The 26,279-nt window shown below is 40.4% G+C and overlaps 3 protein-coding genes across 9 annotated transcripts in view; all 3 read right to left on the bottom strand.

The window, feature by feature from the left end:
• LOC109846509 (cell differentiation protein RCD1 homolog) overlaps positions 1 to 19,500 on the bottom strand; it is a 42,242-nt gene extending 22,742 nt beyond the window's left edge. For 2 of the 4 annotated variants that reach the window (XM_020415781.1, XM_020415780.1), the window contains exons 1-2: positions 19,284 to 19,500; positions 9,316 to 9,417 (exon numbers count right to left, since the gene is read on the bottom strand). In XM_020415781.1, coding sequence (XP_020271370.1) covers positions 9,316 to 9,417; positions 19,284 to 19,424 — 243 coding nt within the window. In that variant the 5' untranslated portion in view covers positions 19,425 to 19,500. The remainder of the gene's footprint in view (positions 1 to 9,315; positions 9,418 to 19,283) is intronic. The other 2 variants (XM_020415784.1, XM_020415782.1) reach the window with 1 other exon arrangement.
• Positions 4,093 to 6,413, bottom strand: LOC109846507 (golgin subfamily A member 5-like). Of its 4 annotated transcripts, XM_020415779.1 has the most exons (6): positions 6,030 to 6,413; positions 5,874 to 5,933; positions 5,604 to 5,801; positions 5,276 to 5,521; positions 5,023 to 5,205; positions 4,093 to 4,954 (listed from the first exon to the last, which is right to left on the bottom strand). In XM_020415779.1, exons 1-6 carry the CDS (start codon positions 6,220 to 6,222, stop codon positions 4,215 to 4,217), a joined length of 1,620 nt encoding a protein of 539 aa, XP_020271368.1. In that variant the 5' UTR covers positions 6,223 to 6,413; the 3' UTR covers positions 4,093 to 4,214. The 4 variants fall into 4 exon arrangements, with proteins under 4 accessions (XP_020271368.1, XP_020271367.1, XP_020271366.1 ...); XM_020415778.1 differs by having other exon boundaries at positions 5,604 to 5,933; XM_020415777.1 differs by having other exon boundaries at positions 5,874 to 6,413.
• LOC109846506 (geranylgeranyl transferase type-2 subunit alpha 1) lies at positions 20,267 to 25,915 on the bottom strand. The gene is made up of 8 exons (XM_020415775.1): positions 25,719 to 25,915; positions 25,489 to 25,648; positions 24,239 to 24,405; positions 24,050 to 24,154; positions 22,529 to 23,308; positions 22,251 to 22,440; positions 21,664 to 21,847; positions 20,267 to 20,806 (listed from the first exon to the last, which is right to left on the bottom strand). Exons 1-8 carry the CDS (start codon positions 25,838 to 25,840, stop codon positions 20,418 to 20,420), a joined length of 2,097 nt encoding a protein of 698 aa, XP_020271364.1. The 5' UTR covers positions 25,841 to 25,915; the 3' UTR covers positions 20,267 to 20,417.

Genomic DNA, 26,279 nt, shown 5'->3' on the forward strand with positions numbered 1-26,279 from the left:
AAACCCTAAGTCCCGACTTATATAGCAGCCGGGCGAGACAGGAAACTCTGTCTCGCTGAGCGAGACAGAGAACTCTGTCTCGCCGAGCGAGACAGAAAACACTGTCTCGCCCAGCGAGACAGTAAACTTTTCTGTTTTGCACTATGGAACAGTCGAGCGAGACAGAAAACACTGTCTCGCCCAGCGAGACAGTAAACTTTTCTGTTTTGCACTATGGAACAGTGGAATACTCCAACGGGTACACGAGTCTAAACTGTATTCCCACCCTCAACAGGAAGTTTCTGGAGAATATTAATCTGAATATTCTTAAGGATAACCTGAGGGATTCTCAATGGATATACCAATTCAATGGTAAACGCTGAATTCACAAGAGCAAGTATCAACTTCAATTCAAGATCTCGACAACGGTCAAGCGATAAACGCGACGCCGGGAGAACGTTAGCTATTCTACGAAGAACTGGATAGACTAACAGCAGAAGAGGTTAAATATTGAAGCCATTTACAAGTCCTTTCATACGATCTATTCAGCCAAGCATTGAAGGGATCGTAAGTAAAATCTATCTTATCCAAAGTATCCCATGCTCCTCTATAAAAGAATGAGTCTGGAATACTTTGGAGGGGGTATCTGTAGGCGTCAAAAAATGCTAATAGATATCCCAAGCATAGAGAAGATCACTCAAAAATTCACAAGAAAGGATTTCATACTGTTTTGGAAAAATCAAAACAAGTATGAACTGTCTCGCCAGCGAGACAGTCTTTGCTGTCTCGCCAGCGAGACAGTGTTGAAATAGTCAAAACTACATTTGTAACTGCCCTACACGTGTCCATTAACTGCCAAGGGACGTGGGAAACATCATGGGCGAAAATCACGTGGATAACTGCCAAAATAACGGAGTTTGAAACGTGAGAGAACAGTTACAGCGAGAAACTGCCATTTTCCGAGACAGCATTTACTGTCTCGCTGAGCGAGACAGCAAATTTACTGTCTCGCGGGTCGAGACAGCAAACGCTGTCTCGCCCAGCGAGACAGTAAACACTGTCTCGCCGTACTGACTTCTTCGATTGTTAAGTCTTTGCAGTTACAGACCCCAGAGGCTATAAATACCCCCCTAGGGTCATTTCTGACGAGGATCGAGCAGGGGTCGTTTTAGTTTCCCCGGAAAAGCACGTCTTGCCTAGAGCATATTCACTGACTGAACCATGCTCTAATAACGTAGCTGAATACAATGCATTAATAATCGGACTTAATTTCGCCAAAGAGCTGGGGGTCGAATACCTTGAAGCTTTTGGAGATTCTCAACTGGTGGTTAATCAAATACGAGGAGAGTATGAAGTCAGAAATCGAGACCTGATTCCATACCACCAGGTGGCCATCGAAATAGCAAGCTCGTTTGAAGAATTTTTCATCGAGTACGTTCCGCGTCTCCAAAATACATACGCGGATGCATTGGCAGCATTGTCAGTATCCTTGGCTCAACCTCCCGAAACAGAGCAATTAATTACAGTGAGGACTCATCAGCTTATTGTTCCAATCTACGATTCGAATGCTAAAGAGGTATACTCAACTGGAGTTGAACCCGAAGTTCGAGATTGGCGTTTTCCTATTATTGACTACGTCTTACATGGTATATTACCTGAAGATGTAAGAGAAAGGGAATCGATTCGGCGAAGAGCGCCGAGATTTTATTACAATGCCACATCGCAAACGTTGTATCGACGAGCTTATGATGGTCTTTTACTTCGTTGTCTATCCAGTAAAGAAGCGGAACAAGCACTCAAAGAGGCACATAATGGGATATGCGGTGCACATCAGCCCGGTCCTAAACTCTGCGACCGACTTAGGAGAATCGGATATTATTGGCCAACTATGGTGAAAGACGCAGTCGATTACGCACGACAATGTGTAGTGTGTCAATTGCATGCAAATTATATGCACATACCCCCTGAATATCTGCATCCTTCGGCGACATCGTGGCCGTTTGAAACTTGGGGAATGGATATAGTAGGTCCTATTTTTCCACCTTCGGTTAAAGGGGACCGTTTCATTCTGGCAATCACCGATTATTTCTCGAAATGGGCAGAAGCAGTTCCACTTAGAGAAGTAAAGACGACCAATGTCATCAAATTTATCAAACACCATATCATATATCGGTACGGTGTGCCAAGGCGAATAGTGCACGACAACGGTCCTCAGTTCGTGAGCAACGCATTCATCAAGTTCTGCGGTAAATTCGGGATTAAAGACGTTTCGTCGACTGCTTATAATCCTACAGCTAACGGATTGGCCGAAGCTTTTAACAAGACTATCATCAAAATCCTGGCAAAATTGGTGAAAACCAATAAGCGAGATTGGGATGACAAACTCGGCGAAGCTCTCTGGGCTTATCGTACGACCGTCCGCACGCCTACCGGAGCCACCCCGTATGCTTTAACGTATGGGTGTGAAGCCGTTCTTCCATTGGAAGTGCAGATTCCTTCTCTCCGTATCGCTCTCGTAACGGGAATGACGACGGAAGAACATCATCAGAAACGTCTCGAGGAATTAGAGATGTTAGATGAGAAACGCTTGGAAGCTCAACAACAAATCGAGTTTTATCAAGCTAGAATTTCTCGGGCTTTCGATAAAAAGGTCCGACGACGAAGCTTTAAAGAAGGAGATCTAGTTCTCGCCGTTCGAAGACCTATGATTCTCACTTCTAAGAAGAAAGGCAAATTTGAACCTAAATGGGAAGGACCGTTTGTGATAGAAACAGTCTATTCGAACGGTGCATATCGCCTGGTTACCCAAGATGGCAACAAATTGATGATGCCAATAAATGGGAAGTTCCTGAAAAAATATTATCCGTAATATATTCAGGATAACCTGTGTAAAGCGGGAAGTTCCTAGAGAATCCTATATAGGATATTTCAGGATAACCCGAGATCAGTTCACTATTTTAAATGAGAAGCTGGTCATTTGAATAATTCACTGTTCTTTTACAACTTTTGTTGAGATGAGATTTAATGATAGTTAATCTTTCCTCAGCAAAACCTTGTAATATAATCATGGAAGATGAGATTTGATGATTTGTAATCTCACGCTATGAAACCCCCATCGGTCGGATTGATCAACGATCATCAGTATGTATCAGTCGACAGATTATTTCGTGTCAAATTCTTATGTTTAAAATCAAAATTTCCCACCGATTAGTTTGTGCAAATCAACAAACTCATTGTTATTTGCACCCTACTCCTATTCCTCACTTGGTCAAACCTTTAAACAGTTAGGACCAAAGCCAAAATCCCCTCTCGATTCGTTCCATGAACGAGAGGTCCACAAATTGAGCGATCAAACCTTCCTACAGTTAGGATCGTCTCAAAATTCCCACTTGGTCAAACCTTACTACAGTTAGGACCACAACCAAAATCTCCTTTCGATTCATTTTTGCGAACGAAAGGTTTACTTTTGAATTGAGTAATCAAACCTTATGACAGTTAGGGTTATTCAAACCAACCTATTTTCTCTAAGTGGAGATTCCACTGTGAGTTTCCTTTTCATCAGGAGATAGAATATAAAATTCTCCCTCTCCGATTCTGGGTTTATCTCTACCAACAAACAAGAGACCAGGAGATAGAATATAAAATTCTTCCTCTCCGATTCTGGGTTCATCTCTACCAACAAACAAGAGACCAGGAGATAGAATATAAAATTCTTCCTCTCCGAGTATGGGTTTATCTCTACCAACAAACAAGAGATTGAGAAATGGAATATACAATTCTTTTTCTCTCCGATTTTGGGTTCGTTGTCCTATATAGGAAATGCAACCTATTCACACTTTGAAATCCATGTTGTTCACACATGGGGGATGTTATCTCTATCCCTTATTAGAGATAAGCCTACATCTAACACATGTAGCCTACATATTCAACAGTGTAGTTCAAAGTCTAAAAGAGTTTAATTCTTTTAGCGCAACGTTATATGTGAAACGGACTTAGATAATTCACATACTAGCCCGATTCAAACGGTAATCGGTAAAGGTATATCAAATCCGTTGATGGCTGAGGATTTGCCAAAAATCCTATAAGTATTATGGTTATTTATTCTAAATAAGAATGAGTAATCATAATAAAAAACCTCAATGAGCAAAAAGATTCAATATAATGAGCAAAAAGGTTCACTATATTGACCAAGAATTTTCAAACAAAGCTACAAACAAAAATATAATGTTCTCCGATTACAAGAGTTTATATTGACTAATTTGATTTTCAAGTTTTGACAGCTCTAACGCATAAGTCTGTTCAAGCTCAGCCGTCAATTTAATTTTGAAAGCTTCTTCATCAACACTTTGAAGCGCGGCGACCTCTTGTTCCTTCTCAGCAATTATTTTATCTTGAAAGTTCAGTTGCTGTAACAGGTCTTCCTCAACATGAATTTCCTGCGTCAACTCAGACTCCAAGACATCAAGAGCATCCTTGGCCATTGCAAGTTCCTCCTCTAAGCGAGCTATTTCCGCTCGACTCGATTTTATATCTCGGCGTAGGTTGACCTTGGCTTGTGTCCTTTTGCCAATATTCACCCTAAGCTGGTGACTATGGGCTCTTAATTGTTGGAGTTCAGAGTTGGCAGATTCTTGAGAATTACGCCACGCTTGCAGCCTGGATTCCATATGAGAAGCGATGTAAAAAGGTACGCCTTTGGTGCGAAGAGTTTGCAGAAGTTCAATATGTTGCCTCAAATCAACCAAATAAGCGGTGACTGAATCGGCTAAGTCGTTATACCCTTCCTCTCTGAACCCTGATATAAAACGCTCAAAAGATTTTTTATAATTCTCAAAATACGATCTTTTGAAGAGAATGCGATCGACCATAGAGTTCAAAAAGGAGATGAAGCCTTGGAGATTAGAGCAGATAACAGACTTGTCCGGATCGTCATCAACCAATAACGCTTGGATTTGAGTTGATAATGATGAAGGAACTGCGAGAAAGTCAAATAAGTCAGTACAGTATATATATATGCATACAAGACAACAAACTAAAGCATACCAAATTCGACGGAAGAACCTTCAGCATGACTTGGTTCGCTCAAGGATGATAATCTGGATTCCTGAACAGTCAAGATTGGTTCAGGAATGGTAGCTGTTGATGCACCCGCTACATCAGGGACTTTTTCAACTAAAGTCTCAGAGGACGGCGGGTCCAAACTAAGAGACTCTTTAAGAGGAGATTCTACAAACAGGAGGATTACAATGAGCATAATGATAATCCGAGCTTGAAACAAACGATAAATGAAACTCACCAATTCTAGTCACAACATCGGCCGATGTACCAACTTCTTCAGTTGGTCTCGCTTTTGTTGCAACTGGACTAATCTGGGGAGTGACAGTGACTTCTATCATCATGGGGTCCATAGGAGTAGAAGGTTGAGGTTCAAGAACTGATGATTGCAAATCAACTTCGGTTCTTGTCCACGGCACAAGTTCACTACTCTCCAGTCGATCAGACGTACCAATGATTATAGTAGTATCAGTTCCAGCAACTGGTCCTATAATTCAAATACTTATATGGTTAATCAAGTTAAAATATATATGTATGCATATATGGAGTTTACAGAATAAAGGTCTTACTTTCAGAAGGACCTGCTTCTGTTGGACCGACTCCAACGTTGGATTCCGTGGCTGCACCAGGAGTTTTCCCCGATAGTAAGTCGGAGATATACTCATGGTCGCCTTCAGAGAGATTGAAATCGAGGTGATGTTCATTGAATTCCTCGACCTCTGTTGTATGCGTGGTCTCTCCTCCAACAGATTCGTGCATTGTGACATCTACAAAATGTGTTGAGTCGTAAATGACACATAAATTTAGACGAATTTGCTCAAAAAGACAATTAATTTTACCTTCGTTGGTCGGGGCTGATTCGAGAGCTCCACTACTGGTACCTGCTTCTTTTAATTTGACTAAAAGGAGAGAAAGCGCACAGGTCATTAGAGGAGGCACACGGTCCGACTCATTCATTTCTCGGATTTCTCTTCCGAGAGGAGAAAGATCAGTACCTGTGTCCGCAGCTGATGGATCAACGTCAGGAGTGGGTGGAACGTCAGCTGGTCCTTCTTTCAGAACATCTTGCATTTGCTGGACGAAGCTGGTCTCCTCAGTCTCCATACCTCCAGGAGAAGCAGCTCCAACTCGATATTCTCCCTCTTCTTGACTCTCTACAGAAATTGGAAATGAAATGAGTTCGAGCATTAAAAAAAAATGTAAGAGAGATAAAAATAAATAATTACCTAGTTCATCAGAAGAAACATTACGACCAGAGATATCTTCTACGGCAGAAAGATGAACGCGCGGTTTAGAAGCAGCTTTCTTTTGTTTCTTCGGTGGATGTGCTTCAGGACCTTCGTGACGACGTTTGGTGCGTAATTCAGTTCGAGGAGGAATTTGGGTTTGAGCTTGAGTGGGAGGTCGTGATCTTTGTCGACGAGCAAGAGGCACTTCATCCTCTTCATCCTCTTCGTCCCCACTGAGAATGTCTACCGTCATCCGATTAGGATAGGTCATGACGACCCTCTCTCCCCGTTTTCTCGAAGTAGCTTGTGATTGAGTAGGAGCAACAGATGGGCACACAAGTCCTCTTTCAAAGAAAGAATCAGAAAGACCCGCTCTTTCATCAGAACTTGAGCTAGTCTCACCCGCCTCCTCGGAAGTCTCCGTCTCCTCAGAGTCAAATTCTTCTTCACTACCGACTGAGCGAGCCGGTTCCTTTCCTTTCCTTGATGATTCAGCAGCCTCTTTTCCTCGAGGCGACATCACAGCTTCGCGAGGCAGTTCTGCTGCTTGCCGTGGAGCTATTTCTTCCTCTGAGTCTGATATCCTCCTACGTCGAGTGACAATATTGGTGGCTATCAGCCATTTACAAAAGAGGAAAGTCATCCGTAGAGGCGGCGTCTCTAAGGGGAGATCAAATTCAACATTGGTGCAGCCGGCAATGCTCCAAAACCAAGCTCTCGCCCCGTCGATAAGTCCACCTCGAAAGCTGAGGTGACGATTCGGGTTGCCGATGTATATCTGATCATACCCGAACTGACGGGCGAATCGACATGGAAGATAGGGTTCGATGTGGCAAACATCCCTTATCCTGAACAACAGATATCCAGGTCGAATATTCATCAACCATCTGAAGCACCCGACATCCAAGATGGTACGATTCTGCCTTGGGTCTTCAGCATCCACTAAGGTAGTGTTGTAAGTACCGGAGAACTGAGGGAAGCAAGGAAAAAATTCCCAACATTTGTGAATTTTAAACTGCCTCGTTATGTCCGGCTCTCGATGTTTGCTCCATTTGCAATTCTCGAGATTTTGCAACAGAGGGACACTGAGATCTACCGTATCAGGAGCCTCCATTAAATCTGGTCGATGAAGTACCAACCAGGCCATTAAGTAAGTATAGGGCAGCTCCAGCTTCGGAACGGACAGGCTGGCGGAAGGTTTCTTTTTCTCCTGGGTAAATGCGGAGATTAGTTGCCGCAATCCACTATGAATATCGGCCACCATAGCGGGAAGCAAAGATAATTTGCGACCTGTAGCCAGCTGGACGGCCGGATACAACACTTCCATTGGCATCGCATCTGCGGATTGATGGGGAACTACACATCTCTTTAACCATAAGGCTAGAAAACCCGCCAGCAGAGCAGTAGGGCTAATCGGAACACCAGCTTGCCACAGATAAGAGCGGAACTTAGTGCCGTGCAAAAATCCATCTTCTGAGCGCGAAGTATAAGAATGCGCGTTGGTTTTCTCTAACAAACGGTTAATTTCATCCGTACTCAAGGGAGACAATCCGCACACATCTGCCGAACGGACATCCAGGTTCTTGAAGAGATAATCAGCGAATTGTTTTAAACTGACTTGAGGAGACTTCTTTCTGGCTTTGGGCTCCATCTCGGCCATGGCTATATGATAATGACAGGTCAATTCCCATAGAGTGTCATAGGTCGCAGTCGAGCTATCTTTCATCTTAATCAGCTGATTGGTGGTCGGAAAGAACTCTTGATATGGGACATCGCCCATAGGCAAAGCAGACACTTGCATCATTTCATGCAGTGGTAGTCCAAGTTCCCCGTTCTTGGTAAAGAATGTATTGGTGTCCGGGTTGTAGATCTCGAACAAACAAAGGAAATGACTTACACTGCTCTGCAAGCCATGCATGGTGGCACGAATCGGGACATCCAACCCTAATCCTGCTAATTCTCGCCCAAAACGTTTCAACACATATTGGGTCATCCTGGTCCACCACCACTTGTTCCCAGAATAATGGACCCATCCATAACACCTGAAAGTCTCTCTGGGCAATCTTTTTCCTGCTGCCGCTAACCGGTTCTTCACAGTGTTGGCTTGCACTATCTTTTCGTTCTGAGGAATATTGTCTTGTCCTAAGACACCCGGATGAAGTCCTCTCACATGAGCTCTTTCACTGGAACCTGGAGTTGCTTCCTTTCCAATGAAACCACAATGAATGTGCTCGTGGTTTTCGGTTAATTTCCAGAACATCTCTCGTCCAACTGATAGGTTCCTGAACATTAACAGTGAATGATCCCGAGGGATAAAAGGCAGATATAAGAATGATGATCCACTCTGGTGCAACCATTGCGCAGGCTGGCAGAAAGCAATCTTCGGATCTTTTACCGAGTCACCAAATAAGAAATCTGGCTTCCTTATGCATTGATTCGAGTCTTGCTCCGAGATCAAGGGCGCATCTGTGATTAATCGTCGTAGAACACGACAACTACCTCGCTGGATTAATTCACTATCACTTCCGTTATAATCAGATTTAAACTGGGGAGAGAATTCAATTAACGGGATCCCCTCGTAATAAGAGTGGGTCACGCTACTCCGGCCAGTAATCACATCAGCGGTGAATGTGGTAGAAGGAAATCGGACTGATAAAAGAGGCATACACATAAATGGTGTAAGTGTCATCCTAGAATTTTAGAGAAAAACGGTATATCTCATTCTATAAGATATAGTCGTTATCTCATAACAGGTGTGACGATTTTCTATCCACCATATGTATAAAGGAGGTATGCGGGCATTATAACGGCATACCAAAACCTTTCAATACATATGGGATGATGTAAAATCGCCCCTGTGTATTATGAAGTGCGTTTTGTCCAAGCAAAACAAACACTTTTAAGCGTCGATCCCCTCAAAGGAGGATACCGGCTCTTCTCGAAGGTACCTCAAAGGATACAAACGAGGATCTGCAAGCAAATACAAGTGCATATATATATGGAATTTACGAAATACAGTATTTAAACTCGTAAAAGGATGAAAAAGGTATACCCCCACGTGAGGGTGCAGCAGGCGCAGCCTCCTCGGAGCTCTGAACAGTCGGTCGGATTCCCTTTCCTCGAGCTCTACGCGGCGACATAATGAATATGCGATCTACAGTGAAAGCCGATGGAAAGTTAGGTTGGTTATCTCCAGAGAATAATGCGCCACTCACAAGTTGCCGAAATCAAGATTTTGAAGACAAGAGGGAAACAGACTTTCAATCCAATATGCAAATCGTCTTCAAATCGAAGCACCCCCAAGTCAGAAACGAGAGAAGAAGAAGAGGTGAAGAACTGTCGAAAACTCGGCTCGAAAATCGCGCCAAGAGAATCGCCTTGAAAATCGCCAGAAAATCGACGTGAAAAAAACCCTAAACCCTAAGTCGCGACTTATTATAGCAGCCGGGCGAGACAGGAACTCTTGTCTCGCCCGCTGAGCCGAGAACAGAGAACTCTCGGTCGTCGCCGAGCGAGACAGCAGAACACTGTCCTCGCCGGCGCGAACAGAGAACACTGTCTCGCCCTGAGCGAGACAGAAAACTCTGTCTCGCGAGCGAGACAGTAAACTTTTGTTTGCACTATGGAACAGTGGAATCTCAATGGGTACACGAGTCTAAACTGTATGCCACCCTCAACAGGAGTTTCTGGAGAATATTAGATCTGAATATTCTTAAGATAACCTGGGGAATTTCTCAATGGATATACCAATTTCAATGCTGTAAACGCTGAATTCACAAGAAGCAAAGTATCACTTCAATTCAAGATCCGACAACGATCAAGCGATAAACGCGACGCGCGGAACGTTTAGCTTTCTACGAAGAACTGAGATAGACTACAGCCAGTAAGAGGTTTAAACATGAAACCCATTACCAAATCCTTCATACGATCTATTCAGCCAAGCATTGAAGGCGATCGTAGGAAAATCTATCTTATCAAAGTATCACATGCTCCTCTATAAAGAATGCAGAATGAGTTGGAATACTTTGGAGGTATCTGGGTGTAGGCGTCCAAAAAGCTAAAGATATCCCAAGCATACGAGAAGTATCACTCAAAAATTCCCTAGAAAGGGATTTCATACTGTTTGGAAAAATCAAAAAACAGTCTTTGCCTGTCTCGCCAGCGAATGACAGTCTTGCTTCCGCCAGCGAGACATGTCTTTGCTTGTCTCCGCCAGCCGAGACAGTGTTGAAATAGTCAACAACTACATTTTAACTGCCCTACACGTCGTCCATTAACTGCAATGGGAGTGGAAACACCATGACGAAAATCACGGGATAACCCCAAAAAACCGGGTTTGAACGTGGAAGAACAGTTACAGCGAGAAACTGCCATTTTCCGAGAGCAGCATTTACTGTCTCGCTGAGCGAGACAGCAAATTTACTGTCTCGCGGACAGAGTCGAACAGCAAACGCTTTCCTGTCTGCCCAGCGAGCAGGTAAACACCTGTCTCGCCGTATGATTCTCGCGATTGTTAAGTTTTGCAGTTAAGACCCTTGGAGGCATTAAATACCCCCCTGAGGTCACTTCTGACGGATCGAGCATTTGTTAGAGCATTCCAGAGCCAGCAGACGGAGAGCAAGATTGAGTCGTTTTCTTTGCCCCAACGCCTTGAAATTAAGCTTCGACTTGATTTTTTTTAAGAGAACGACTATCTTCACTTCGATAAGATATCGTTTTCAATTTCTACTCGATAACGAAGTATAGAATCTAAAGCCCGCCTCTTCACGATCTGTGAATCGGCGGTCCGACGCAACCAAGACGTTCCCGGACAGGCAAAGTCCACCGAAAATGAGAATGATAGACGGATTTTCGTGTTTGTTCTCAGAGTTTGTAATTTTTGTTGTTTCTTGTGTCAGAAAAGTCTTATAAAAAGATTATTCCTTTTGAATTTGTTGTAATCGAACAAAGTTATAATGAATTCCACAGCAGCGACTTTTGAACCAAACAATGGCAGGATCACTTGACTCATTTGAGACAAGTGTTTCAAATCATGAAGGAGCATCAGCTGGTGACTAACTTGTCAAAGTGCAGTTTTGGCCAAAAACAAGTGGAGTATCTTGGACATGTGGTATCACAGGAGGGTGTAGGTGTGGACCCTAACAAAATTAGTGCAATTGTTGAATGGTCATTGCCAAAAACACTGAAGGGATTAAGAGGCTTCTTAGGCCTAGCTGGGTATTACAGGAAATTCATCAAAGGGTTTGGAGTGATAGCTTAACCTCTGACACAACATTTGAAGAAAGGGGCTTTTATCTGGAATGATGGTGCTGAAGAGTCTTTCAATTCATTGAAGCTAGCATTAACTAACCACCAGTCCTTGCTATGCCAGACTTCAATCTAATTTTTGTGATAGAATGTGATGCCTCTGGTACAAGAATTGGAGCTGTGTTGATGCAAAATGACAGGCATATAGCCTATTTCAGCTTTGCCTTGAAGGGAAGGAATACCACACTCTCTACTTATGAAAAAGAATTGTTAGCCATTACACTTTCTACAAAAAATGGCAACAATATCTACTTGGCAGGAAGTTTGTGATTAGAACTGATCACCAGAGCCTTAAGTATTTGCTAGAACAAAGGATTCACACAGGCATCCAAAACAAATGGCTTGCCAAGTTACATGGGTATGACTACATTGTTGAATACAAACCTGGCAGGCTAAATAGGACAGCTGATGGCCTTTCAAGAGTTCAAGAGGATGAAGAGGAAACTATCAATGAGACCATAGAAGTCTTAGCAATATCTGTTGTCCAAAATGATTGGTTAGATGAAGTCAAGCTCGTGTTCTACAGATTCCTTCTTCAAAGAACTTGATGACAAGTTACAGCAAGGACATGCACCAGTTGAAGATTTCTGCAAGAAGGATGGGATATTCTATTATAAAGGCAAAATCTTAATTAGTCCTGCATATCATCAGCTTAAAGCCTCTCCACTTGAGGAGCATCATGCTAGTCCTACTGCAGGGCATTCTGGCATTACTAGAACACTACACATGCTCAGGAGGGCTTTCTACTGGAAAGACATGAGGAAGGATGTCCAAACTTTTGTACAAGCATGTGATGTTTGCCAAAAAGCAAAAGGGGAGAATGTTGCTTCTCCTGGACTCCTACAGCCTTTACCTATACCTGATTCCATATGGGAAGACTTATCAATGGATTTTATTACTAGCTTGCCTAAGAGTGGAATCAAGTCAGCCATCTTGGTGGTGGTGGATAGATTGACAAAATATGCACACTTCTTTGCACTTTCCCACCCATATACTGCTCACTCAGGTATTTTTTGAGGGTGTCTTCAAGCTTCATGGTATGCCTAAGTCCATAGTGAGTGATAAAGATCCACTATTCACCAGTTTGTTTTGGAGGGAGTTGATCAAATTGCAAGGAAGCCAAGTTAAGTTTAGCTCTGCCTACCATCCTCAAACTGATGGGCAGACTAAAATTATAAATAAAAATTTAGAGGCCTATTTGAGATGTTTTTGTTGTCATAAACCTAAGGAGTGGTGTCAGTGGCTTCCTTTGGCAGAATTTTGGTATAATACCACTTGGAGAGTGTCTACACAAACTACTCCTTTTGAAGCAGTATATGGCAGGCCTCTGTTAGTCAAAAAGGAAAGGAGGACTTTTGATGATTAAAAAGGGAGGACTTTCAGTAGCCACGTTTTTTTTCTTGAAAGAGAAAGGAGTATGCCATAGTCAAATGGCAAAAAAAAATGGTGGCGGTGCTTCTTTTGTTGAAAAAGAAGAAAGCTTTTGTTGAAAAAGCTTACCAAGCCAATCAAAGACAGAGGTGATGTTCTCTATATAAAGCACCCCAATGCTCAGATACAAATTATCCTTCAACTGCAAAGAAATCCAAGACAGAGAGAAAATATAGAGAGGCTAAGAGGGTGAGAGAACTCTGTGAGTGAAAAATTCAAGAGAGAAAATTGAGAGCAATTTTCAGAGTGCTTGTAATATTTCTTCCATTAGTAAAAGATCTGCAGCAGCCCGTGGACGTAGGTAATTTTGTGCCGAACCACATAAATCTTGCGTGTCCCTCATTTTTGCGCATTTATTTCGCTCTCTTAAATCTGGCAATAGGAAAATCTGGGTAATTTTCCAACAACTGGTATCAGAGCTCTGGTTGTGACGTCTGTCAAATTTCTGCAAGGTTACTATTCACGTGAATAGTAAATTTCGTGAATAGTGGAATTTTGCCGGGGGTACTGACTTGTCGGCAGAGGTGTCTTAATACACGATGGTTCGCAGAAATTATCAGAAAAGATCCAGAGGAAGTCAGGTTCGAGTGGGAGCGATGGCTGCAGATGAAGGAAAGGTAAAAATTGAGAAGTTCGATGGTGCGGACTTTGGCTTTTGGAAAATACAGATTGAAGATTATTTGTACCAAAAGAAGCTGTATCAACCTCTCTCGGGAAAGAAGCCAGATGATATGAAGGATGAAAAATGTGCTCTCCTCGACAGACAAGCCCTTGGAATTATCCGATTGACGCTATCCCGCAACGTTGCCTTCAACATAGCAAAGAAAAAGACCACGGCGGGTCTTATGGTGGCTCTCTGCAGCATGTACGAGAAGCCCTCTGCCTCAAACAAAGTCCACTTGATGAGGCGACTGTTCAATTTGCGAATGACGGAAGGCGCATCGACAGCTCAACATCTCAATGAACTCAACATAGTCACAACCCAGTTGAGTTCAGTTGGGATTGAATTTGATGAAGAAGTACGAGCATTGATACTTCTTTCCTCTCTACCAGAAAGCTGGAACGCTACAGTCACGGCTGTGAGTAGCTCATCGGGAAGCAACAAGTTGAAGTTCGATGACGTTCGTGATCCGATTCTTAGTGAAGAAATTCGACGGAGAGAATCAGGTGAAGCCTCAACCTCCTCAACTTTACACACGGAGTCTAGGGGAAGAACTTCAGAAAGAAGTTTAAATCATGGCAGATCAAAATCTAGAATGAGCAAATCTAGATCAGGAAAGAAAGACTTTAAGTGCTACAACTGTGGCAAAAAGGGTCATTTCAAGAGAGAGTGTCGGGCACCGAAGAAAAACACCGGCGCACAGGAGTCTGCCAACGTGACCGAGGAAGGAGGTGATGCTATGATTCTAAGCGTCAACAGTCCGATTGAATCATGGATTCTTGATTCAGGGGCATCTTTTCATTCCACTCCATGCCGAGAAATCATGGAGAACTACATCAGCGGTGATTTCGGAAAGGTACATCTAGCAGATGATGAAACCTTGAAGATTGTTGGCAAGGGAGACATCCGATTAAAATTACCAAATCAGACCACATGGAAGCTGCAAGGAGTGAGACATATTCCTGGTCTTAGAAGAAATTTGATCTCTGTGGGACAGCTTGATGGAGAGGGTTATTGTACAACCTTCTCGGGTCATGAATGGAAGATTACCAAAGGAGCACTCGTCATTGCTCGAGGTAAGAAAAGTGGTACTCTCTATATAACCTCTAACTTAGAGAATATCATTGCAGTAACAGATACAGATGAAAAATCAAACCTATGGCACCAAAGGCTTGGCCATATGAGCGAGAAAGGGATGAAGACACTTCTGTCAAAAGGGAAGCTACCGAATCTGAAGAATATAGATGTCGGCCTATGCGAGGATTGCATCTTTGGCAAGCAGAAGAAAGTCAGTTTTGCAAAGATTGGCAAGACACCCAAGACAGAAAGATTAGAATTGATTCATACCAACGTATGGGGACCATCTCCAATTTCATCTCTTGCAGGCTCACTGTACTATGTCACATTCATTGATGAATCTACAAGGAAGGTGTGGGTTTATTTTCTGAAGAAGAAATCAGAAGTCTTTGATACCTTCAGAAAATGAAAGGCCATGATGGAAAATGAAACTGGTTTAAAGATAAAGAGGTTGAGGTCAGACAATGGAGGAGAGTACAAAGACAGTAGATTCAAAGAGTTTTGCGCAAACAGCGGGATCAAGATGGAGAAAACAGTTCCCATGACACCGCAGCAGAATGGCGTAGCGGAGCGCATGAACAGAACTTTGAACGAACGTGCCAGAAGCATGAGGAAACATGCCGGCTTGCCCAAGTTCCTATGGGCTGAAGCTATCAATACCGCAGCCTATCTAATCAATCGTGGTCCCTCAGTTCCCTTGGATGGTGGAATACCGGAAGAAGCTTGGAGCAGAAAAGAGGTAAACCTTTCACATTTAAGAATTTTTGGTTGTATCTCTTATGTACACATAGATTCTGCTGAAAGAAGTAAACTTGATGCCAAATCTAACAAATGTATTTTTGTTGGTTATGGTGGTGATGAGTTTGGTTACCGATTTTGGGACTATGAAAATCGGAAGATCATCAGAAGCAGAGATGTCATATTCAATAAGAATATGATGTACAAAGACAGATCAACTGCAGAATCAAGTAGCTCCAGTACAAAAGCTGAAACAAAGAAATTTGCTGAATTTGAGGAGATTTCTGAGAAGGATGTTCAGACTAGCCCTGAAGCAGTTCAAGAAGAACCAAGCACGCCAAAAGTGAGATGCTCATCCAGAATTCCTAAGCCAACTCAGCGTTATTCGTCTTCTTTGCACTATCTGTTGCTGACTGATAGTGGTGAACCGGAGTGTTATGACGAAGCAATGCAGGTGGAGGATTCAGTCAAGTGGGAGTCTGCTATGCAAGATGAGATGGACTCGCTCATGTCAAATCAGACATGGGACTTAGCTGAATTACCACAAGGTAAAAAAGCTCTTCATAACAAATGGATTTACAGGATCAAAGAAGAACATGATGGAAACAAGCGCTACAAGGCAAGGTTGGTTGTCAAAGGCTTTCAGCAAAAGGAAGGTATTGACTATAATAAAATTTTCTCCCCAGTCGTGAAACTGACTACAATCAGACTGGTGTTGAAAATTGTAGTTGCTGAAAATTTACATCTTGAGCAATTAGATGTAAAAACAGCTTTCCTTCATGGTGATTTGGAGGAGGAGATTTATATGAAGCAACCAGAAGGCTTCATAAAGACAGGCAAGGAAAATCTAGTATGCCGTTTGAAGAAAAGCTTGTATGGATTAAAACAAGCTCCCAGACAGTGGTACAAAAAATTTGACAACTTCATGGGCAGCAACGGTTTCACTAGATGTCAAGCAGATCATTGTTGCTATCTCAAGAGGTTTGACAATAGCTTCATTATTTTATTATTATATGTTGATGACATGCTCGTTACAGGATCAGATCTGCAAGAGATTATAAATTTGAAGCAGAAATTGTCAAAGCAGTTCGCGATGAAAGATCTTGGTGCTGCAAAACAGATTCTTGGAATGAGGATCAAGAGAGACACAAAGTCTGGGACTTTGATGTTATCACAGGCTGAGTACATCAACAAAGTACTCTCCAGGTTCAACATGCAAGATGCAAAACCAGTGGGTACATCTTTAGGTGTTCATTTCAGACTTTCCAAAGATCAGTCACCGAAGACAGAGAAAGAGCGTGCACACATGGCGAAGGTCTCATACGCCTCAGCAATTGGAAGTCTGATGTATGCCATGGTCTGTACAAGACCGGATATTGCTCAAGCAGTAGGAGCTGTTAGCAGGTACATGAATGATCCAGGCAAGGTACATTGGGAAGCAGTCAAATGGATCCTCAGATATCTACGAGGCACTACAGGTAAAGCACTTTGTTTCAAAAGTGAAGATACAATACTAACAGGCTATGTAGATGTTGATCTAGCAGGAAATGTTGATATCAGAAAGAGCACTACAGGGTATGTATATACTCTAGGAGGTACTGCAGTGAGTAGGGCTTCTCAACTGCAGAAGATAGTTGCTCTCTCCACAACTGAAGCAGAATATGTCGCTGTTACAGAAGCCAGCAAGGAAATGGTGTTGCTTCAAAATTTCTTGGATGAATTAGGCATGAAACAAGAAGACAATATCTTATACTGCGACAGTCAAAGTGCTATTCATCTAGCGAAGAATCCGTCTTTTCATTCCAGAACGAAGCACATACAGACGCGGTATCATTTTATCCGGTCACTTCTAGAAGATGGAATTTTGAAGCTTGAAAAGATCAGTGGAGCTCAAAATCCGGCAGACATGCTGACAAAGACGGTGACTATTGACAAACTGAAGCTGTGTTCAGCTTCAGTTGGTCTGCAATAATAACAAGATTGGGAAAGAGCTGCTGCACAGATCGAGATGTGAAGACAGATTGAAATCAGTCTTCAAGTGGGAGATTGTTAGTAAAAAAGGAAAGGAGGACTTTTGATGATTAAAAAGGGAAGACTTTCAGTAGCCACGTTTTTTTTTCTTGAAAGAGAAAGGAGTATGCCATAGTCAAATGGCAGGAAGAAAAAAAAATGGTGGCGGTGCTTCTTTTGTTGAAAAAGAAGAAAGCTTTTGTTGAAAAAGCTTACCAAGCCAATCAAAGACAGAGGTGATGTTCTCTATATAAAGCACCCCAATGCTCAGATACAAATTATCCTTCAACTGCAAAGAAATCCAAGGCAGAGAGAAAATATAGAGAGGCTAAGAGGGTGAGAGAACTCTGTGAGTGAAAAATTCAAGAGAGAAAATTGAGAGCAATTTTCAGAGTGCTTGTAATATTTCTTTCATTAGTGAAAGATCTGCAGCAGCCCATGGACGTAGGCAATTTTGTGCCGAACCACGTAAATCTTGCGTGTCCCTCATTTTTGCGCATTTATTTCGCTCTCTTAAATCTGGCAATAGGGGAATCTGGGTAATTTCCCAACAGCCTCCTCCCTCTTTGCTCTCCTACATTCCCAAGAGTTGTAAGGTACATGCAGTTGATGAAGCTCTTTTTTCTAGAGACATCACCTTACAATTTCTGAAGGATAGCCTTAAGAGGGCAGCTGAACAAATGAAGAAGTCTGCTGATTTGCACAGAAGCTATAGGAGTTTCAATGTTGGAGATTGGGTGCTTCTCAAACTTCAACCTTATAGGCAAATCAGTGCTTCCTCACATAACCCTCATGAACTCTCTCCTATGTTCTATGGACCTTATCAGGTTTTGGAGAGAATAGGAGATGTTGCTTACAAAATTGACCTTCCAGCTCAAGCTAAAATCCATCATGTTTTTCATGTTTCCCAGTTGAAACAAAAGATTGGTTCTAACATTGTTCTTCAGGATGATTATTCTTCTTATGTGGAAGAAATAGTTGATGAACCAGCGGCAATTTTAGACAGGAGGTCAATCATCAGGGGGAATCATTTGATATCTCAGGTTCTAGTCAAATGGAAGCAACGCACACACTTAGATGCTACTTGGGAATCTTATTGGGATTTGGGTTTCCTGCTTTTGACCTTGACACAAGGTCAAAGTTAAGAGGGGGGAATTGTTAGGAACCCAATTTAACTAGGATGTGGTGCTGGCAATATCAACATACCTGAACCTGGCAAATATCTACATAGTAGCTGATATGGACTGATACACAGAGGATATACAAGTGAAGGTTTTAAATGCACAAGTGAAGGTCTTTAATGCAAGTCCTCAGAAGATTGGAGGAGCTATTAGCAAGTATTAGTGTCAGCTCAACTGTTTTCTAACTGTTTCTTGAATTCTGTTTTTCTTGTTATGTTTGTGCACGTGCACAAACACTGTCTGTTTCTTTCTTGGCTTTTGAGGAGAGAAATGTATGTAGTATAAAAGGAGAAGTTGTAAGATTGGACATTGAGGGGAAAAAATAAGAATTCTGTTCTCTCCCTCAAATTCACTCCTGACAATTTCCTCTCTAATTCTTTCTTCCTATTCTTCTTCTTCTATTTCCCCAAAATTTCTCCTCGTGTATACTGTGTGAGCTTGTTACAGGCTTCTCATGCCCAAGAACACAAGCAGAAGAATCAACCGAGGCACTCGAGCCTCACAAACCACCATTCAAACAAAATTTTCTAGCATATGTCTAAAAATTTAGCCAATAGTTAAAGATAAGACCAAAAAAATCCCGTTTTGGATAGAAAATAAGAGGAAAGGAGCGACCTTCAAGAGTTCGAGAAGGGCGTTTTCTCTGAGATCACGATCGCACAAATCGAGAACCAGCTGCTCCAGCGAAGCCATCTGCCCTTCTCTCCCGTGAGGGGAGGCTTGTTGCGATCCAAATAGAGGAGGATTATCTGACATTTTCTTCGATTTTTTTCTTCTTTTTTCTTGTTTTATTTTATTTTTTCCTTAAAGAAAAGTTTAGAGAGATTCTGGGTTTTTGGAGATTTTTATAGGAACCGTTACGTACGGCGAAATAGCGCAGACGGGGGAAGAGGAATGAGAGAGAGGGACGTGGTGACGTGGCACTAGTCCTGTTGCAGTATTTTGTGGGTCCCGCCAATTTTGGATTTTTTTAATTATTTACAAAGAAATGAATTTTCTTTCTTTACAAAGAAATGCATCGTTATAATTAATGAGAGAAGAATTATCATATTTTTCAAGTTTTACCAACTGTATGAAAGTGGCAAACTATAAAACTTGATCACCTAGTTTCAAAGCACAAATGCATGTATAAATTGTGACAGTCCAATAAAACAAGAATTTTTTAGACTATCTAATCTGCACAAGGATAAAAAACAAAAATTAAAAGATTTTAACAATTGACACCTTCTATTACTAAAACTTTCATAATTATATAAATAGAAAAGAAAACTTGGAGAGGATTTAGATTGCCCTCCCAAGATGATGAGGATCATGATCATAAATCATTGTATATCAGATGATTTAGTCAGCATTGTCTCATTTTTCTTTATCGAGATTAAAATACAATAGACCAAATCGACTGTATCTTTCTAAAAGAATGATTGACAAATTATTTGACTATACTTGGAAAAGGATTACAAGAAACAAACAGGAACTACCTTCTGCAAATTACCATTGCAACTTGCAACTCGACGAACAATCCAAAACATTTCACATTCAACCCAGGACACTTCCTGGAGGAAAAAAAATACCCAAGACACAATGAAATATCTCGAAGATAAAGAGAAAATAAAAAACATTTAAAATTGGACCAATTTTAGTTTTGATATAAATATAATGAAGTTACACCTATAAGTTAACACAACATAAAAACAAGCTACAGACCATCACAAAACAATCTCCAGAGTCTTTTTACACTCATCATCTATATCATCTTACACATTTCCCATCAAGCCATTTTAGCGTCGGAAGCACCTCCAACAATAAATCTCCAAAAGCCTCATCAGCAACTTTATTCTCAGAGATATCTAGTTGTATCAGATTCATCTCCTGAAACAATAGTATAGCCTCCCAATAATCACCCACGTTGATATTTCCCTTCTTGAAAGCTTTCGTAATATTTTCAGCCTCATAGGTATGTGATAATGGAGACGAGCAAAAGTATTTTGACGTGTCGATAGGGTGAGACCCAATCTCGTTAGACGAGATGTTTAGTACTTTCAAATATTTCATCAGCTTCAGAGGTTCCAAGGAAGTGAAGCTACTGATTTTGTTGTTGCTGAGGTTTAAGCAGACTAGATGCTGCAATGCCTCTAAACCTGTAAATTGCAGTAAATTTGCAGTTATCAGAATATAGATTAAAAGCATTTAAACAAATATTTGATAAGCCAAGAACTACTGGACAAGGCGAATGCACTCCAAACTTGAAGTTGCATCCATGTCTAAAAATTAAAGGAAACTACTTAATATGGCGTATGTAATAAATAACTGAAATTTGTACCATTTTAGAATGTTTGTGTGTTGATGTTTCTTGTATGCAAATAGTATCGATCAACATACAGAAAACATCATGTTTCATGCATCGTTTTTTGCAATTAATGATACAAATGTGTGCGACATGATTTGAGTATTTATATTTTGTAATTTCAGTTTTAGCAGAAACCGTAGCTGTCGCCATTCTACTTGTCTGTTTACAAGATGAAAGACCCAGCACTCAAAGGACTTCACAACAAAAATAGAAATCAAGAGCGATGTTGGATGACTCTGAAATCATTCGTGATAAAAATAAAGGCAATGAAAATTCAACTCGAGGATTAAAAGTAGAATGTTTTAGATCAATATGAACATACAAGTTATGCAAATTATTAGGCATGAACTTTACAACCACATTTCATCTGATATGCAAATGAAAAGGGTGATCTAACAGAAAATAACCAGAAAATGGGAAGTAAATATTTTACAATTCAAGTTTAACGAAATGTTATTTCCCAAAATAAAACATAAAGAAATGTTGCTATGGGAATTCGGCTCCATTTAGCCCTTTAGATGTGCGTCATAACTCATCATGAGGTGAAAGGACTTAGAATATGATAAATTCTAAGGAACCTTGTCATAGATTTTAGGAAAGAAAGCTGCATAAAGTTTCAAGAAAATTATAAAAAGAAACGTCGATGACCTGCGATTGATCGGAGCTCATTGTGACTAAGATCTAGCATTTGAATCCATAACAAACGCTCAACAAATCCAATCCTCGTCAATGATAGTCTGCTGAGTCTCATGCCAGCAAGACGGTGGCTGGTAGAGGTCAGCTCAGAAGATCGCACATAATATTTCATGATAGACTGTTCATCAAAAGTTGCCTGCACATAAATTAAGTTAAGATTATATAAAAACTTTAAGAATGAACTGTCATGTAATAAATAATCCTTATCATGAGAAAGAATGGAATAATGGTGCATAATATGAAGTACATCCCACACTGAGGGAAGTTCAAACAACATTCACTAGATTGCTATTCTAATTTTGGTTTAAGTAAGGAAGAATGCATATTAGTCAATGAAATGCACATGACTATTTTTAGGTCTTAACTGCAGAAAACTTAATTAATATTACTGAACTAGGAGCACATTATGCCTTCAGAACACACATAAATAGTAATATCCATCTAACGTGCAGCATAAGCAGCATCTGAAGACCACTAAAATGTTTTAAAAACCTGATTATGTCCACTTGAAGAAAGAAGACAAATAATGAAACACAGACCTGATTCATCATGACTAAGCTCCGCTCATCTTCATAATATCCTGCATGAGATGGATCCAACTTTATCAACTCATCAAGGAGTTTCAATACCTCCACAAAATGGTTTCCTTTTTGCTTGGGAAGATTTTTAGGTGATGTCATTGCATCCTGAGCAGTAAGTAGCCGTGCTAGTGTTAAGTTCACAAATTTACTGCAGGAATAAACAAGTCAAGGTTGTAAAAGCACAGAAAGTTGTAATAAGAAACAATATAGAAAAAAAATCAAATGAGAAGACTAACCAATTTTCATCAGACAACTCCTTGAAAAGCTCAATCTCATTAGATAAAGTCTCCAGATTCCATTTTGGCACTTTTCGTTCACGCTCTTCGGTAATGCTCAGTTTGTTAAGAAGCATTTCATTAGCAGTTCCATAATCAAATTCTTTCTGATCATCCTTCCACATAATCAACTTCTCAACCGATTCTTCACTTTGTCCTCTATCAATAGATTTCATCGTGATCGTGAACTTGAACTGTGAAGTATGAGGATAGTGGGAGCCACTCGATGATATAATGCCACGCAAATGACCAATGCTAACTTCAACAGTAGCAGAATTTGAGTCGCTAAACTTTGCATCAGAAATTTTAAGGTACGTCAGCCAACATCGAGCTTCTCTTGATTTAGCAGTTGTGAGCGGACTCCAGATAAGATTTTCATTCTTCAAAAACATGGAATTTACAGTAACAGTCGATGAGCTCACACCAGTGACAGCTTGATTAAAATAAAGAACAATAGGAAAAGCTCCCATATGAAGAGAATAGTTGCAATTGGAAAATTCGAAACTACTCAAATCAGTGGACAAAAAGCAATCTGATCCTTGTGAAGGCCATGAAGAAATAAGCAGAGGATCTTCTGGGGTAACTGTCTGATCTAAGAGCCAGAGATGATAAAACCATCCACTTTGATCATTTGGGTCTGTGAAAAGAGCATTGCATACAAGTTTGTACTCCTCTGTCAATATATTCTCCTTTGATTCAAATCCTTCAGCTTTCTGTTTCAGCAATTGGGAGAAAAGTGCACTGAAGATATACTCAGTTAGAGAAGTTGCAATACTTATGTTACAATCTCTGATATAAATGAGATAAGTTTTTAAACATAAACACCAAATTGGAAACATAAAGACCCAATACATAAGTGGATAATGATTATGAACGGTGTAGACATAATCTGCAAGCTGGATTTGATCTATTCAGAATGTTAATGGTGGTGGCTGGTGACTGAAGTATTCAAATAACAACCTAAAACATCATAGATTAAAATTTGAACCTATTGAAGCTTCCTAGAATCAAATAATAGTTTTTAAGTTTTTGTCAGTACCTTGATGCAAACAGTATATGTACTAAATGTCCAAACATAAGTCGCTGTTTTGGTCGTCACCATTATAATCACTAAGCCTTTTCTATCAGCACGAGCTGAAGTATGAAGCGAAAATTTGTAGTCGATAATGCAACAATAAAATTCTTTTGACTATCTACCAGCTGAATATCTAACCTCTAACAGCTGATTTGAAATCCCAGTGAAAAGTATAGACAATATAAGGCATTGCTGTAAAATCTACAAGGCTACTGAGTTTAAGCTTACAAAAGTAGTTCTCTTTTCCATAAAACTAGCCACTTCATTCAAATAAACTCAATATCTGCCTGATATACATCCTTCTTGTCAAAAAAGGGTAAAAGATGTTCATTTAAAGTTAAAGAACCAACTAGTAAAAAACGAGCTTTTAATAAATAAATGATCCCATACATGTGAAATATATTCACCTTCGATTATGCCAGGCAGAATAATTGCTAAAATTAATGTCAATCATAGCCCTTGTAAACTTCAGCTCTTCTACTTCTGGAACATTTTTCAATTTCGTAACAAATCTGAAACAAAGATACTGGAGAAAGGTTAGACAATATGTAAATCAGCTCCTATATATTAGAAAAGGAAACAAGTAGAGGCATCACCTGCGATAATTCCATCCATGAAAATTCCGAGGGTCCTTCTTTAGCAGTTGATTCAGCAGGTCATATTCATGTTTAAAATCAACCTCTGTGAGCCCTTGATTCAATACCCACTTCCTGTGGTGCCATGCCCCATAAGATTTGGGGTTCTGTCTCAGTGCAACCTCTACCTTGAATATTTAATACAAAGAAGAAAATTTAGATCAATCTAACAAATAGGAAGTAGAGCTTCACACTGAATATATATTAGTATTAGCCCCATAAAATCTTGAGAATTTCAATTCAGAAAACTTCGAATCAGATTGTTACGTGAGAAGTCACTTTCTATTATATAGGCCGTTTTGATCGAGTTTAACAACTTGATATACAACTGTGTTCATTATTCCATGAGTTTACCTCCAGAATTTTCAACAGAATAGGCAATTTGAACCAAATTCAAGATAATGTGAGGCAATAAAATTCTCCAAATTTGGAATCCACGGGACTTGAATTCCATTTCAATGTTGATTTTTTTGTCAAAGAACTTGGGAACCTTTTAGAACAAATAAACAACTACGCTGTCACATCCTTCGCCAGTGCTTATAACCCTACTGTCTGTCTTTCAAACTAAAGGGGCAATTCCAAAATCAAATAGAAATTGATTACTCAAGTTCCCCTGATAGAGGAATTCAAATTGAGACTTGATTAAGTAGAAAACATTGATCTGATTGTTTAGTTGTCTCTTTTACCGTGAACTTATTGATGTTAACTATTCGTATTTGCTACTTTCTTATGCATCATAGTCCTCGTTGAATGCAATGTGCACTCATTGGCAGGACTAATATCTACTAAGGTTGGATGTATACAGCATAACCACTCTTATCCACGGTTTTCCCACGGTTACAGTTCAATCATCCACAGAACCTTTCCTATTAAGAGTATGTAAGATCATATATGTGGACGGTTATGCTAGATGATGATGATTATAATGGCCACTCTAATACGATCTGATGACACAACTTTGGTTCAAAGCAACAAGTGGGTACTCAAAATTAAACTTTAAACTTATAACGACCTAGAAACTTCATCTAAATAACATATACTAGTAATAAACTGGGTAATTAACTTAACAAATTGGCATCCAATTGTAAATAAATGTAGAAAAAAAGACAACCATAGATCAATATAACACACGGGCACTCCAATTACCTATAAACAAGCCATTTCTCAATCAAATTAACAAATGGGTACCTCACAATTTCAACAAAACTTACAATTTTAAGTTCTTCGTTAACTAGAGACTTAACAATCTCAGCATCTCCAACCCCCTCAAGACTGTGCTTGAACGCGAGCTTCCTATAATTCCAAGCAGTGTAAACCTCTGGGTTCACCTCCAAGAGCTTCGCGCTAACAGTTACAGCCTCTTTCGTGTACCTTTAGAAGAACCCAAATCATCAAAATCGAAACTTGGAGACAAAAAAAAACTCGAAATAAAATAGATTACAGTTTGTTTTGGTGATTGTGGAGGAGTTGTGACTGTAGATCCCGGAGCTTAGCGGCTTTGGCGGCGGATGCGGCGGCGTCCTCCGCCGTCGCCGCAGGGGATATGCGAGGGCGGTTGTGCATTGGCTCGCTTTGATTGGATCTGGGGACGCAGAGAGAAGAAATTCGAAGAGATTCTCGCTGATGAAGGAAAGCGACGACGGCTGTTTTTTGCGAATTGGCCCTTGTAAATACATGATTTTGGAGATGAGTGGTTAATTTGGCAGTGTAAATCAGGTTTAATTACACAAAAAGATGGTTGTAATGTTCAGTCATAATAATAAAAGAATAATACTTTTTTAGTTCGTTATAATTCTGATTTTCTTGCAAAATTGAACACGCCTTCCCTTGCTCCACAATACCCCACATTTTTGCCAGTAATAAGCGTGTAGTGACAAATATATTTTCTCTCCATATAAATACAATTTAGGTAATAAACGGTTCAAATACAACTCGGATATCGTTTACATCAAAAATTAGATAAAGTATACGAATATGTATGTGGTTATGACGTGAATGTGAG

This window comes from Asparagus officinalis, chromosome 6, assembly GCF_001876935.1.
Source record: "Asparagus officinalis chromosome 6, Aspof.V1, whole genome shotgun sequence".
Classification (NCBI taxonomy): domain Eukaryota; kingdom Viridiplantae; phylum Streptophyta; class Magnoliopsida; order Asparagales; family Asparagaceae; genus Asparagus; species Asparagus officinalis.

Excerpts from the sequence above, each read along its gene's own strand:
- LOC109846507 (XM_020415776.1), bottom strand. The coding sequence starts at position 6,222 with ATGCTCGAACTCATTTCATTTCCAATTTCTGTAGAGAGTCAAGAAGAG. Across the intron at positions 5,206-5,275 it reads CGATGTTGTGACTAGAATTG|AATCTCCTCTTAAAGAGTCT; the intron begins GTGAGTTTCATT and ends TCCTGTTTGTAG. Across the intron at positions 4,955-5,022 it reads AGGTTCTTCCGTCGAATTTG|TTCCTTCATCATTATCAACT; the intron begins GTATGCTTTAGT and ends ACTTTCTCGCAG.
- LOC109846506 (XM_020415775.1), bottom strand. The coding sequence starts at position 25,840 with ATGCACAACCGCCCTCGCATATCCCCTGCGGCGACGGCGGAGGACGCC. Across the intron at positions 22,441-22,528 it reads GAGTTGTCTGATGAAAATTG|TAAATTTGTGAACTTAACAC; the intron begins GTTAGTCTTCTC and ends TTATTCCTGCAG. Across the intron at positions 21,848-22,250 it reads GCTTAGTCATGATGAATCAG|GCAACTTTTGATGAACAGTC; the intron begins GTCTGTGTTTCA and ends ATTTATGTGCAG.